General features: G+C 37.4%; 2 protein-coding genes across 8 annotated transcripts in view; one reads left to right on the top strand and one right to left on the bottom strand.

The window, feature by feature from the left end:
- COCH (cochlin) overlaps window positions 1–4,264 on the top strand; it is a 38,058-nt gene extending 33,794 nt beyond the window's left edge. For 2 of the 3 annotated variants that reach the window (XM_060759698.2, XM_067462867.1), the window contains 3 exons: window positions 193–419; window positions 949–1,465; window positions 3,007–4,263. In XM_060759698.2, the coding sequence (XP_060615681.2) occupies window positions 193–419; window positions 949–1,465; window positions 3,007–3,182 (920 nt within the window). In that variant the 3' untranslated portion in view covers window positions 3,183–4,263. Of the gene's footprint in view, window positions 1–192; window positions 420–948; window positions 1,466–3,006 lie in introns of all 3 variants that reach the window. The other variant, XM_067462868.1, reaches the window with a different exon arrangement.
- A 9,884-nt stretch (window positions 4,265–14,148) lies between these two features.
- The window catches only part of STRN3 (striatin 3), a 47,157-nt gene continuing 45,422 nt past the window's right edge, over window positions 14,149–15,883 (bottom strand). For all 5 annotated transcript variants that reach the window (XM_060759625.2, XM_060759617.2, XM_060759648.2 and 2 more), the window contains one exon: window positions 14,149–15,816. In XM_060759625.2, coding sequence (XP_060615608.2) covers window positions 15,647–15,816 — 170 coding nt within the window. In that variant the 3' untranslated portion in view covers window positions 14,149–15,646. The remainder of the gene's footprint in view (window positions 15,817–15,883) is intronic.

A 15,883-nucleotide genomic window follows, 5' to 3' on the forward strand; every position in this document is an offset into this window, starting at 1 on the left:
GTTAGTTATGCAATCTCTGATTAATTTCTGATATATGCATTTTGGTGCTTTCTGCAGAATAATTACTTTTTCCATTGAGTATTATTAGCTTCTAGTTTGTGTAGTCTTTATCTTAGATAAGAAAGTTGTGTTTTAATAACAACAAAAGCTGATTAACTGAAAGAAATACTTTAAACTTTTCTTCTATATCAGGAAAAGCCTTAAAACAAACAGTACAAAAATTCTTTTCTCCTGAAAATGGAGTACGGAAAGGTATTCCCAGAGTCATCGTAGTTTTCATAGATGGCTGGCCGTCCGATGATATGGAACATGCTGGTATACTGGCCAGAGAATTTGGCATTAATGTATTCATTGTGTCAATTGCAAAACCTGCACCTGAAGAGCTTGGAATGGTTCAAGATCTTGGCTTTATTGAGAAGGTAATTTCTGAAAATTCTCAATTTCATATGCATACTCTATTGCAGTAGAGGGCAGTTCTTTAGATTTATGATAAAAATCTTCATTGAAATATGAGAAACCTTTAAATCCTACTTTCTGACAAGTACTCATGAAAAGGGAAAGCATGTCCATTAAATGCTTTAAGAGACAAAGGCTTAGGGAAAGAAAGGTTACAAGATAGTGATGACATGCAATAGACGTTGTCACTAGTGAATGAATCTCCACTAGGTACCTGTGATAACATTAGATACAGCAATTACAATGGCCACAGATAGGCTGTCCAAGGAAAGGAAAGCATTTTTCCAAGTACTGAATATTGTCATTTTGAGTACTGGGCTTTATACAATGAATATTCAATCACAAGGGAGAATGATGACGGTGATGCATCACAAATGAGTGTTTATTGTATCACTCCCCCAACTGAATTCATAGAAAGGATTAGTTAAAATCATTCATTCATCAGAGGTGCCAAAACCTATTCATTTTTTGTTTTTGTTTTTTTTTAAACAGGCTGTTTGTTTAAATAATGGCTTCTTTTCTTACAACATACCAACTTGGTTTGGTACTACAAAATACGTGAAGCCACTGGTTCAAAAACTTTGTGCTCATGAGCATATGCTGTGCAGCAAAACGTGCTACAATTCGGTCAACGTCGCCTTCCTGATAGATGGTTCCAGCAGTGTTGGCGACAGCAACTTTCGTCTTATGCTTGAATTCATCAGTAATGTCGCTAAATCATTTGAGATCACAGACATTGGTGCCAAAATTGCGGCTATCCAGTTCACGTATGATCAACGCACAGAGTTCAGTTTTACAGACTACATCACAAAAGAAAGTGTTCTTTCTGCTATCCGTGGAATCCGCTACATGAGCGGTGGCACTGCTACTGGAGAAGCCATTAGTCATACTGCCAGAAATGTGTTTGGGCCAGTGAGAGATGGAGCCAACAAAAATTTTCTGGTGATTTTGACTGATGGCCAATCTTATGATGACGTCCGGGGACCTGCAGTAGCTGCTCAGCAAGCAGGTATACAGATGGACACTGTCTCTGACTGTAGAAATAAATAAATGTTGTTTATTATTTCCAGGGCCTAGAATTGTCTAGACTATGTTTCACTTGAACTCTTCCCAATTGGGGGCTGAAGAAACAGCCATAGGCCATATTTCAGTTTAAAAAGCTGCTCTTGGGCCATCACTTGAACAAAAAATATCAAGAAAAGACTTAAATGGTCCCAGAAAGTTAGTAAGAGTAAAATAACGTAACTTTTCATTCTTCATGGGCATAGTGCAGTTGGAAAGCATTCAGACATCTTGGGGGAGCCAAAAATTGCAATCTCTGATTTACACCCCTCTCTCTCTGCCCCAGTTAATCCCAGAGAGCTAATATAAAGATGTAGACTTTAAAACAGGAATAGATAACTGAGGCTCTCAAGATGTTGTCTTAGGTTTCAGTTCCCATGAGACCTAGTGAGGAATTATAGAAATTGCAGTCCAAAAACGTCTGGAAGGTTGAAGTTGTTTACTTCTCCTGTAACACCAGTAAATGTGGTTTAATGTAAGGAGAAGCAAATGCAAGAATTGTTCCATGTCATATTTAGTAGCTGTTGGGAGACATTATTTTCGATCCAGAGCTTTAAAACAATTTCTACTATATTGTATGCCCGCTTGCCTATATGTTTGGGATACCATAATAATTAAGTCTGCTCAGAATTCAACATATTTTCTTTCTCATGCTGTATCATCAGTCTGTGAACTATAAGTGGAACTAGTCGTGTAACATTATCTCACAACAAGTAATAAAAGTTCTGATCACCTCTTTACTCTTGTGCACTATGTAGAGCAGTGGCTCCCAACCTGTGGCCATGAACCACCAGTGGATCGCAGGAACTAAAATACGGTCCACCGCCTCACCATTATTACACGGTTGCAATGAGAGTTACTGGTCTCATGAAACCACCTTGTAGTGCCAAGGCTTATGAAATATTGTTTTTTGTTAGTGAGCAGATGGTGACTATTGGGTGGCATACATTCTGTAAAAGAAACTAGAGATGATGTGGTCTATCCAATGCAATTGGATAGAATCAGCACCCCAAATAAACAAACCAAATCTAAAGTTGACCAAAAACTGATTTGTAACCCTTTTGGTACTAAGGTTTGATTGTGGTCCCTGGTCAAAAAAGTTTGGGAACCACTGATGTAGAGCAATACTTTGGCTACAGAACTTCAAAGTAATGTGTTTCAATTAACCATACTATCTGTAGCATGTTAGTCATGGAGTTGTCAAGGACTGGTTAATGCTACTTAAAATATTTGGTAACCTTTTCAGTGTAAACGATTAACTTTTACTTGCTACTCTTAAAATGTTTTAAACAAATGTTTAATTGTTGCTGTGCAGTCTATGTATTTTAAGTGAGTTTTTTAATGTTCAGAAATTATCATCTTCGGAATCAACAGCTGACACTATTTTTCTAATGCTCATTTTATCACTTAGAACAATCTAGAAAGTTTCTTTTTTTCCTGAATTTTACACAGGCCTTTAAGTGTACCTTCTTGGCAAATTTGTTGTAGGTATCACCATCTTCTCTATTGGGGTTGCTTGGGCTCCACTGGATGATTTAAAAGACATGGCATCTGCACCTAAGGAGACACACACCTTCTTCACAAGAGAATTTACAGGACTGGAGCAGATTGTTCCTGATGTTGTTCGAGCCATTTGCAGGGATTTCCTGGAGTCCAAACAGTGAATGAAAAGTTGAAATACATTACTCTGCAAACATGCTCCAGGAGAAACCAAAGAGGTGTCTTTGAGTGTAAAGCGTTTTGTTAATCTAGCATTATGTTGGAAGTGTATGAGATTACTTAAAAACAACTGATTTTTTAAAGGCAAAATAGCTATTGAAGTCAGCAAAAGTTTTGCAAGAATAAGTAATCATTAAAAATGGCCCCAAATTATCATGGTCCATGTATATTTAATATTCTTCAGTTAAAGTGATTGGGATCCTATAATTAAGATTATCCAATGTGTATTTTATGTATATAGAGATAATATAGAGCTACTCTTAACATTAAATGACATTACTGAGTCTCATCACATATTAAGCAAATAATAATCTTGAATAGTTTGCCAAGTGGGAAAATGCTACAGAATGCTGTCATATGTGGTCACAAGAGAGTTGGGTAAATGCAGACTTATTAAGATATTTTCAGCATTACATTTTATAAAAGTAAAGCTGTTGTATACCACCTGCCAATCAGTTAACTGATGGTTCTTAGTTTCATTCTTTCGAACTATTTTATGGAAAGTAGGTGAAAAGACCATTAATCAATTATGCTCTGCTATTTTACACATGGAGCCCATCAATCAGGCTACAACTGGATCATGGATTTTGGTGCGTATTCATGTCAGGACTGACTCATACTGTTAAATAATTTCTTAATTTAAAAAAATGCTAAAATTTTGCTTCACAATTGCATACACTGAACTCAATCCGATAGTTAGCCTCAAGTAGTGAGTGAGGCTTGTCAAGTTAATTCTCATATTCAGTTGATGGAGTGAATCTTCCCTAGCTGGGACTAATAATTGGATTTAGTACACTGATATATTCAAACTTTTGAAAATATTACATATAAATATTTTGCAGGACTACTTGCTTTTAAATTGTGTTTGTCTAACTAACTTTAATGAAATGAAATTTAAATCTTGATTTACAATATTAAATGACCAGTTGACTAGGCTATAAACCAGGTGTGGGCAAACTTTGGCCCTCCAGGTGTTTTGAACTCCAACTCCCACAGTTCCTAACAGGCCCGGGCCCCTTCCTTTTCCCCCACAACTGCTTAAGCGGCTGAGGAGGAAAAGGAAAGGGCCTTAAGCTGTTAGGAATTGTGAGAGTTGAAGACCAAAACACCTGAAGGGCCCAAGTTTGTCCATGCCAGCTATAAACCAAAGTTAACACCAAAATAAAATAAGAGAAAATGGGCGTCCTCCTGCAGCTTCCAAACAATTATGAAACGTGCAAAAGGAATAAATATTATTTTGGCTTTTAATAGTATTTTTGATAATAATTTATGATTGTTGATATACTAATCTAAATATGTTTTTCTTTGATATTACCGTGCTAATTTTCCAGATTGTTATGTAGCATATGAATCAATGAGGTATTCAAGAAAACTTCATTCAGATTTTACACAGTTTTTTGACATGGAAATGCACATTGATTAACAGCTGTTTTTCTATGATGAGGGTTTTTTAATCAACTCTGAAACTATAATACTGTGTTTAGTCCATAAAGCAATACTTAAAAGGCAATGATTAATACAATTAATTGCTGAATCCTCATGAAAAGCAAGGAAAAATTATGCTACCTTTCTTTGAAAGCTTTATAAAATGTCTAATATCACATGTACTAGTGAAATTTCACTTCACACTCTATCATGTTATCATCTCTACAATTTACAATTTGCACAATTAATTGTAAAATTAATAAATTTATTTACTATTTCATTCACATATTCAGAGTTCTATTCATGAATCTAACTGTCCTAAAGGTTTCTTTCCCATATAGTTCAACTACCGTGGATCTGAAGAAATCAGCTGTATTTTTCTGCTGAGAGCACTTCTTCCCTCTTTCCACTATGTATGCCCTTCAAAATCTGCTCCAAAAGGTTGCGTATTCTGCTTTAAGGTTAAACATATAAACATGGGGAAAGAGCTGTAAAGGCTCCTGGAACTGAAGAGGTTGTTGACATATGACACCGCATAACCTTATGCTATAATAAATGTTAAAGGTACTGTAGAAGCATTTGTCATCAGGTGCTACATGAATACAAAACGTTTTTCCATTTTCTAAATGAAAGTTCTTTTCAAAAATCCACTTTCTACTCATTGGTTTTAGGGAAAATTTATTTTATATATACCGTATATACTCGAGTATAAGCCAACCTGAATATAAGCCAAGGCATCTAATTTTACCACTAAAAACTGGGAAAACGTATTGACTTGAGTATAAGCCGAGGGTGGGAAATGCAGCAGCTACCGGTAAATTTCAAAATAAAAATTGATAGCAATAAAATTACATTACTGAAGGCATCAGGTTAAATATTTTTTAATATTTACATGTAACTGTAATTTAAAATAAGACTGTCCAACTCTGGTTAAACCATTATTCTAATGTTCTTCAATATAAATGTTATTGCGTATCCTTCCAATCATAATAAAGAGAGTAAAATAAAAAATAATAAAAAGAGTAAAATAATGTAATAAAAATAATAGAATAAAATGTAACGATGATAATAATAATAATAGAGTAAAATAATAAATGTAATAATAATAAATAACCTTGACTCGAGTATAAGACGAGGGGAGCTTTTTCAGCCTTAGAAAGGGCTGAAAAACAAGGCTTATGCTCGAGTATATACGGTATGTGCCCTCTGCCCCCAGTCATGATGAAAATGGACTTGGAAGGGAGTGACAGAGAGGGACAGACATTGGGTGAGTTACCTAGAAGTCTAGTAAGCTTGGTGTTATTTTTTAAAAACATTCTTTTTCAAAGGAATGAGATGCTGTGCTCATTGGGTAATCTATGTTGTTTTTTTGAATATTTGTTATTTTACTGAATTTTAATATTTGAGTTTCTCACTGGGGCGCACACACCCCAGGTTCTAAATCTCAATTGGATGTAAGTGGATCAAATGAGTGGAGATGGATCCGGGCACTAAGCCTGACTGGGATGGATGGGTATAAGGGGATTGGATGGATAGAAGGTGGATCGGGCCCTGAGCCTCACTCAGTATATCATTGATGTGATGTAGTTAGATCAGATGGCAGGAGACAGGATGAAAAAGGTTCATCCGTCTATAGTCAGTCAGTTTAGGCCAGTGGTTCTCAATCTTGGTTCTTCCAGGTGTTTTGAATTTCAACTCCCAGAAATCCCAACCAGCTTACCAACTGTTAGGAATTGTGGGAGCCAAAGTCCAAAAACCTTGGAAGACCACTGGAGGAGAGAGGAGGGGGTTAATCAGCCTACTCATCCAATGGGAGTGCAAAGTGTGGGGTAAGACTGAAAGGAAACCAAGAAAGACTGTCAATTGGTAAGTTTATAAATGCCAGGAAGAAGAAAAGGATGCAGCCCCTGTGATTATGTGACCCAAAATAATCTTAACTCATGTATACATGGACATGTTAGAAATGCCCTTTTGTACAAACTGATCTCAGGGACCGGGGGGGGGGGGGGGAGGGATTTGGTTTTCACAGCCAAGTTGCATTTGGTTTTAAATGCGTGAGTGTGACCTAAGCGGGCTCCAACCAGGAGATGGGTAATGCACACAGGAACTGAAATATGTTGCTTCTGTGGATTCAGCATTGGTCTTTCCAGTGTTTTTACATTGTTTGCTAAAGAAGATGAGCCCAACAAGAAGGGCCATGTAATTTGCACAGGTATGTATCCTCAATAATGGTTGTTGTTTTTTAAAATGTCACACATTTTCTGAAAAAGAAACTCAAGTTGATATATAGAAAGAGTTTTAGCAAAGGGTAAAGTGGGTATCATTACTCCTCAGCTATGCTTATTTAGTAAATACAGGGAATCAAAGAGCTGGAAGAGACCACAAGGGTTGTTATTCAGTCCATAATCTCCTGCCATGCAGAAATACAAAATTCAAGCTCTTTTGACACTCTGCCTCTCTTTAAAAACCTACAAGGAAGAAAACATTTGTACATTTATGACCGAAAAGGAATATTTAGGAAGAATATGCTGGTTACCCCTCCTCCTCCATTTAACATCACTGTTAAATTCACTGGAAATAAAGCAGGGCAACAAAATAATAATAATAATAATAATAATAATAATAATAATAATAATAATTTATTTGTATTCCACCCTATCTCCCCGAGGGGACTCTGAGTGGATTCCAGCATACACAAACACAAAGGCAAACATTCAGTGCCTAGAAACAACGAAACACAGATAAAGGCTTCCTCTTTTGGCTTTGGGGGGTGGTGCTCATCTCTGGCTCTGAGGAGTGGTGCTCATCTTCATTTCTAAGCCAAAGAGCCTGCATTGTCCGTAGACACCTCCTATGTTATGTGGCCAGCATGACTGCATGGAGCCTCATTTACCTTCCTACCAAGGCGGTACCTATTGATCTACTCGTTTTCAAACTGCTAGGTTGACAGAAGCCGGCGCTAACAGCAGGAACTCGCCCTGTCCTGTGGATTCAAACCGCCAACCTTATGGTTAGCAAGTTCAGCAGCTCAGCAGTTTAACCCATTGCACCACCGCAGCCCCTCTCAAGAAGAACAAGAATCAGTGCTGTGGGTTTTCTCAAATGGTGAAGTGAAAATGATGGCATTTGATAACGAATTGACATTCTGAATTCCTGCAGTTTCATGCTTCTGAATATTGCTTGGCTGGACTTGATGAGACTGAATCATATAGCAATAAACTCAAATGCTGACACTTGGACTGGAGGCACCTGCAATTTGACCTATGGTGCATCTTTATTTTTAAAAAATTATTGTAAACACAGGTAGAATCATGTAAATTTCAGTAACCATTTCATAGTACAAACAGAATGTTATTCACTTAATTTTCTTACCATTGCCAATTCCGCATTTATTTCACGTTTCTAACAATATTACTCCCCTCGCCCCCCATTCTCATCCCACCCTCCTCACTTTCCTTCGTAGAAATATTATTTTGATTGATCAGTTGTGGAGAGTGTGTGGTTCAGTTCTTTGTACTTTCCTTTTACTTGATCTATCAGTCTTCCCTATTTAAGATCCCACTTCTTGATTTGACCTGATGTATGGTGCATCTGTAAGCCAACCCCGACCGGGACTGCCTTCCACCTGGAAACCAATGCCCTCACTGCGGGAGAAGATGCAGATCAAGAATTGGGCTCCACAGTCACCTATGGACCCACCAACAGAACACCGACCTTGGAGGACCATCATCCTCGGACTACAAGGGATCGCCTCAGTGAAGTGAATGGTGTATTTACATGGCAGAACTAACCCTCCTTTTTATTAACTCTGGAAATATTAGTGTTTATAAATGATATGTAGGTGACATTACTGTCCCTCAAAACTATCTTATAGAAAGATGTTCAACCAACGTATTGCAGGGAGTGTGGCGAATGAGGCACACTAAATTACAAGTGACTGGATTGCTCCCGATATTGTACTGAATGTATTTAAACTTATTGAAGGCATCACAAAAGAAACAAATGTGAAAAGAAGCAAATTGCTTGTTTTTTCCTGGATGAAAAATGCATTGTTATATAACAAATAGTAATTTCACAACTTCTGTTTGTTGCACATAAGTAAATTACGTGAATTTGGAAATATGCAAATAATTGTAACAGTCATGGTTCCAAGACATTTTAGACCTGTCACTGCATGGGTAGTTGACTATTAACATGCACATGTGGCATGTCAAAGTAGTGATAATAAACTTGTGGGAAAATAGTTCAATTGCCTGACTATTTAAACTATTCAGTAAACAAGGACAGGCTTTGTACAATACCATTACACCACAGGAATTTTTGGAAAGACTTACTGACAACGCAATTATACCAAATCTTGTGGCAAAATCTTTAAAGATACTCCTGACCAGCCAGTACATTTATAACATCTACATGTCAATCATTTGTGTTATATGCCCACAAGCTGCCATGCTTGATATTGTGTTTTAAGATGTTTTGCATTTTTTAAAAAGAGATGTCATGCTTCTCAAGATAGACTCAAAAGTATGGAGGACAATGCCTATGAAGTCCTAGATTGCTAAATATAAGTACTTAGTAGTTAAGGGTGCTCATCACCCTCCCCATATATTTAACCACACTAAAATGGTATAGAAAGAAATCACACAGTGTTTTAATCTGAGTTACATCTCGGTATCTCAAAACCTTCAAATTTTATCAATGTAAATTATAGTTAGAACAATATGTCAGCGTGGAGAAGAGCAAACCACAGACCACTTACTACAATGCAGTCTGAGCCCTACCACATGCACAATGGAGGACCTCCTCACAGCGATACCAGAGTCACTCCAAGTGGCCAGCTACTGGTCAAAGGACATTTAGTATAATGCCAAGTTTTAACTTTGTGGTTTTTTATACATTATAACTGTATTCTCAATTTGCTTCTGACACGATAAATAAAATAAACATGTTTAAAAAACCTAGATCTTTACATTTCACCACAAAAATTGAAATCTTACGAAGAATGAAGGCTGTGACAAAAGAAAAAAATCACCCAAGATTTATTTTGGAAAAAAACCCTTTTTAATGATGTGTAAATGTCACAGAATGTTTATTTAATTATGAAAGGCTTACCTGACCTAGTTATTTCCATTTCATATGTAGATATTTGATGTAACTAAACGTTCTTCTTTTTGTGGTGTACGAACCTTATTCTTTGCATGTCATTTCTACCTCTGGAATTGAAGTTTCTGTCAAAGAAGCTATTTTGCTGAGGTATACCTGTACCACGTGGATACACTATTTTGGTCATTCCCTAAACAGCTCAAATCTTCCTGCTGTTAAGACAAAATCATCCATTGCTTAAAATCATCTATTGCTTATTGCCCTTGCTGAATCCATCCGTAACAGAAAAAAATGTCTCAATGTTTCGGTGCACAGCAATATAGGCCTCTGAAGTGAACAAAGGAACTCTACCTATATCTTCTGCAACTGGGCTCTTCAGCATATAATGTTGCAGAGTCAGTAAGAGTTATGTATTTTGAGGGGAGGATTATTGTGAAGGATATTCCAACTTTATCCCTTTAGACCAGTGGTTCTCAACCTGTGGGTCCCTAGATGTTTTGGCCTTCAACTCCCAGAAATCCTAACAGCTGGTAAACTGGCTGGGATTTCTGGGAGTTGTAGGCCAAAACACCTGGGGACCCACAGGTTGAGAACCACTGCTTTAGACCAAGATGGGTATCACCACATTTATCAAAAAGGTGGGGGACACCCCATCTCTCCAGATATTTTTGCCTCCAAATGGCCAACTGTGTCCTCTAAGGAGCTTTATCAACCATTTTGTTCCATTTTTATCCCAAACTATTTAAGGGACATTCGTTTTTTCAAAAAACAGAACTTGTGACTTTAAAACAAGTTCAAGAAGTAGGGAATGGAGAGAAATCGCCGAATAAACCATGTGTTGGTTTTGATCTTTAAAGCGGATCCAGGTTTCCTACAGGATTATCTTCTCCTGCACAATCTGCCCTTTAGGACACTTAAATCCTCTAGGGGACCAGTACTCCAGCCTGCCAGAACCCAACTGGCAACCATCATCAGAGGATCTTTTCATCAACCGCCCCAAGACTGTGGAATGACCTGCTGGCTAAATGAGCTGTCAGAATTTAAAACACAATTGATGACCTATTTCTTCCAGCAGGTCTGCCCAGCCAGCTTTAACAATGAATGTTAAATTATATTGTATGTTTATGATGTTTTAACTTTTGTCTCAGGTATTTTAATATGTGTATGTTTTAATATTTGTGTTTATGGTTGCATTATATGTTTTAATATGTGATTTTATAGGTGTGTTTGACTATCTTGTGCTCCACCTTGAGTCAAAAGGAGAGGCAAGCAATAAATTTAAAAAATGTATTGTTGTTAATATTATTACACTAAAAACACAAATGACCCTTTCAGGGAAAACATTATGGTGAAAGAATTTCAAAAAAATCCTGCACCTATTTTAGGTATTTACATTACATCACACTGCATAGGAAATTGTTGCCTTCAAGCGTTTTATTTTTAGAGTTAGCATCACAGTTTAATCCTCTTCTCCATCAGTTTCCATTCCACTGGTGAACAGAATAAATTATAATCCAAGCATAAAACAGATAGTTAAGGAAATTGTATCTCCCCTCCTCCACACTTTTAACATTATACGGCAGGAGACAATGATGAGGTTATTTTACTGCACACATTTTTTCATCAGAGTTTTAAACAATGGTTCTGCTGCTATTTGTGGAAGAATTTTGACCGAGCAAATGTTTTTACTAACAAGCGATAAGGGGATTTTCATGATTTCGCCGGTTCTCCTTTTCCTCTCCACAACTTTCACAAAGTACTGGAACATCTCCAAGGACCAGACTGATGGTGATGAGAGGGAAACAAGCAAAGAACTGGCAGAAATCACCTATATTTAATGAAATGCTCAATGACATGTTTACATTCAACCTATTAAGTTTTACATATGTAATTCAGGTACCTTCAGGAGAAGGGATACAATGGCTGAAAAAGCTAGAAATAAGACCTTAAAAACAAACATTTAACCACTTTAGTACAATTTAAAAGAAAAACAACATTTATATTTGGCAATCTTTATTAAAGTCACATTTCAATTAAGCATTAGAATGCAGCAGTCTGAAAAAGCTGCCAAAACAGTGTTTGAATTAAGAAAAGGCTATTATGAAATTACTTCCAGTTAATGCCTTTAACAGGGACAAACTCAAGGATCAGCAGAAGCTTTTTTTTTTTTTTTTTTAAAAACCCTACACACTCACACACTTTCTTAAAAGCCTCGCTGTGATCTCAAAAGTCAGGTGTCGAATAATTCCTTTTATTTACAATATGCAGCACACTGTAAGCAATGCTGCTTTTAAAAACATAGGTATGCAATATATGGTTACATTACTTTGTCATGGATACATTACTACCTTTTTGATTTTCTCCCCATTTGTTCTGTGATACATTCCCTTTGCTCATCTAGATTTAAAACATGGTAACAGTTGCCACTCTTTATAAGAACATCTTCCAAGATCCAGTAATGCACTCAGTTAAGTCACTGTGCTATGGTTTCAAGAAACATTTCATCCTTAGTTTGTATTGTGCCGAATTTCTCCGGAAATAATGGGGGTCAGTTCTTGTGAGTTTTTTCGGGCTATATGGCCATGTTCTAGAGGCATTTCTCCTGACGTTTCGCCTGCATCTATGGCAAGACCTCACCCTCTGAGGAAGCTTGCCATAGATGCAGGCAAAACGTCAGGAGAAATGCCTCTAGAACATGGCCATATAGCCCGAAAAAACCCACAAGAACTGAGTGATTCCGGCCATGAAAGCCTTCGACAATAATGGGGGTATTTATAGAAATGACTCAGAGAATAAAAATGCTGACTCACAAAATAAATGATATGCATGGATTCCATAAACTTTGTGCTAAAATCAATTAGGAATCATAATTTCCAATCAATTAGCCTTACACTTCATCCACTTCTTAGTGTAAAGACATAACGATTTCCATTTTCTTATGACTATACAACCAAATAGCATTTAAGGATGCAATCCTATACATACTTACCTGACAGTAGTAGTAGGTTTTCCCTGACATTAAGTCTGGTTCTGTCCAACTCTCTCCATTTCTTAGCTGAAGAGCCGGCGTTGTCCATATTTTATTTATTTATTTATTTACTGCATTTTCATACCGCTCTTCTCAGCCCTCAGGGCGACTCAGAGCGGTTCACAACAACAATACAATACATAAAACATGATAAAAACAGTTGAAAACAGTTTAAGAACAACAATATAACAATCAATAAACATCTCAAATTGTCTCATAGTTAAAATCAAGATCCAATCTCGTCATCCAATTGTTCCATATTTCTATATTAGTTACACTGCCTATTCAAACGCCTGCTTAAACTGCCAGGTCTTCAATTTCCTCTGAAATGCTAACAGGGAGGGGGCCGGTCTAATTTCTGTAGGAAGGGCATTCCACAGCCGAGGGGTCACCACAGAGAAGGCCCTGTCTCTCGTCCCCACCAACCGTACTTGTGATACAGGCGGGATCGAGAGCAGGGCCTCCCCAGACAATCTTAATGTCCTAGCTGGTTCATAGGAGGAGATCTGTTCGGACAGGTAAGTTGGGCCAGAACCATTTAGGGCTTTATAGGCTAAAGCCAGCACTTTGAATTGTGCCCGGTATCAAACTGGCAGCCAGTGGAGCCGGCGCAACAGAGGGGTTGTATGCTCCCCGAGTGCCGCTCCTGTTAATAACCTGGCTGCCGAGCATTGATCCATTTGAAGCTTCCGGACAGTCTTCAAAGGCAACCCCACGTAGAGAGCGTTGCAGTAGTTTATACAGGATGTAACCAGAGCGTGGACTACCGTGGCCAAGTCAGACTTCCCAAGGTACACTTCCAAGGTCATGTGGCCGGCATGACTGAATGGAACGCTGTTACCTTTCCACCAAAGTGGTACCTATTGTTTTTGAACTGCTAGATTAATAGAAGCTAGAGCTAAAAGTGGGAACTCACCCTGCTCCCCAGATTTGAACCACCGACCTTTCGATCAGCAAGTTCAGCAGCTCAGTGGTTTAGCCCGTTGTGCCACCGGGGGCTAGGTTTCATCAAAAACAACTGATGTATAGGATTATGCTATCAAACTTGATTCTAATCTGAAACCACTGGAAAAATATTTATTTTGAAAAACATGAACTGCCTTGCCAATGTTTCCTGCTTCTCTCTCACTCTCTCTCTCTCTCGAAACAAAGGGGGAAATGTGGTGTTTTCTTGAAACAAGTTCTTATAACAAAGTGGCCCTGTTTAATATTTATGAAATCACAGCAATGCAGTTTATTTTAAATGTGTCATATTGTTTTTACCAATTTAGATCTTTATTTCCTAACTGTGTTATTTGTGGAGAAAATGACACTTTTAAAACTTTGCAACACAAAATATATAACCAACAGTATCATACAGGTACACCATTTAGTATTTATTATATGCATTTTATATACATTTTTAACAGCTGTACTTTTGCTATGTTGTACAATCTTAAAAATTTGCTGATTCATAGTTTGTAAAACAGAAAACTTACAAAACTCATCAAAACTCGCAAACTGATCAGAAAGTTTTTGTGGAAGACTAGAAAAAATACTTTATTGTCTTAATCATGCAGTTACACAAACAAAATCTTTTAGTTACACCATAAATTGAAGCACATCTGGAAAAAAAAACTAAATCAAAGCGCAGGGAAAAACTGTTCCAAACGCAGTCAATTTCTGACTCTTGATTCAACTACTTTCTCATTCTATTTGAACCGCAAATAAAACATTTTCACTCCAAAAGTCCTGAAATTACTTTCTGGAACCAAGTTTACTCCTGGAAACAAGTCTGTCTTGTAACTTTAAAAACTATTCCTTGTCCCATTTTTAGTCTATTTTAGACTGTTCAAAGAGTGCCATAATAGATATACAAGGGCCCCTTAACACGCTACATAAAAAGAATATAAAGTCGAACAAAAAGTGAAATAAATAATAGGCCATTAGCCAGATGGGTAATCCTTGATAAATAATCTCGTAAATACAGTAAGATGTACAAAATATCACATAGTGATAGGATGCCAAGATTAATTTTAAAAGTTCATTGGAAAAGCTGGGGGTGCTTAGTTCCTTTGTGTTTACTTTTTTGCACTTCTCTACAGTCCTTTGGGGAGCCAGTAATTCAAATGTTATGAATTATCATCCTGATGAAAGGACTAAGCTGAGCTTTGTTAGGCAACAAAAGGAACTGTGTGGATTACAGGGCAGCGAGATCTCTGTGGTTTAGGGTACTATAATGCAGAAAAAAATGATCATCCATACAATCTTGAAGCACTGCTGTGACAGGCTAAATATATAAAAGACATATAAAAACTAGAATTTTATCCAAATATTTTGTGCAACTAATGCTAAATATTTTTAAGTTAATTCCTTTTTTTCTTTTAAAGCAAAATAAAAGCTTAAAACGGAAATCTGTGGCATTTAACTGATAAGACAGAAGATACTAAGAGATGCAAAGAAAGCTACTCTTGGAGCTCACTTCCCCTTTTCCCCCCCAACAAGAGCACCACATTCCTAACCCTAAGGCAGCACACAGAGTCCAAAATAAAAAGTCTTTAATAAGATCCGACTCCACGTTCGTTGAAAGACACATCTAAAGAACAGACAAACGCTCAGTTCATATCCAGTCAAGGCTACAAATACTGGTTTGCTTTCCCCCCAAAAGATACAGTAATTACAGTTAAATGAATCAGCCCAATGTTTCTCACGAGATCGTGATTTGACCAATTTACACCTGCCCCACACACAGTCCCTGCAGAGGCTGGTCACATGTAGTGTCGCATCAATAACCTTTTCCATAATGGCAGTGACACATTCCCTCTCCTTGTCCTGGCAAACCTGCTGTACAGAGCACAGGTCTGCTTTCTCATGTCACACAAATACTTTGGCAAGGGCATCGGCCCCAGCACTGGCAATATATGCTTTTGATGGATGAAAAGCTACATCATAAATTGATTCGTCCAACTTTTTCCTATGGGCTGTGATTTCTTGCACACACGTTTTGCTGTCCAAATTCCATAATCTAATAGAACAGTCATGACCTGAATGAAGGGGGAAACAGAGTTAGACTTCCAGTCTTCACAGAAGTGTATTGTAATACAATCTGAA

This window comes from Anolis sagrei, chromosome 1 (assembly GCF_037176765.1).
Source record: "Anolis sagrei isolate rAnoSag1 chromosome 1, rAnoSag1.mat, whole genome shotgun sequence".
Classification (NCBI taxonomy): Eukaryota; Metazoa; Chordata; class Lepidosauria; order Squamata; family Dactyloidae; genus Anolis; species Anolis sagrei.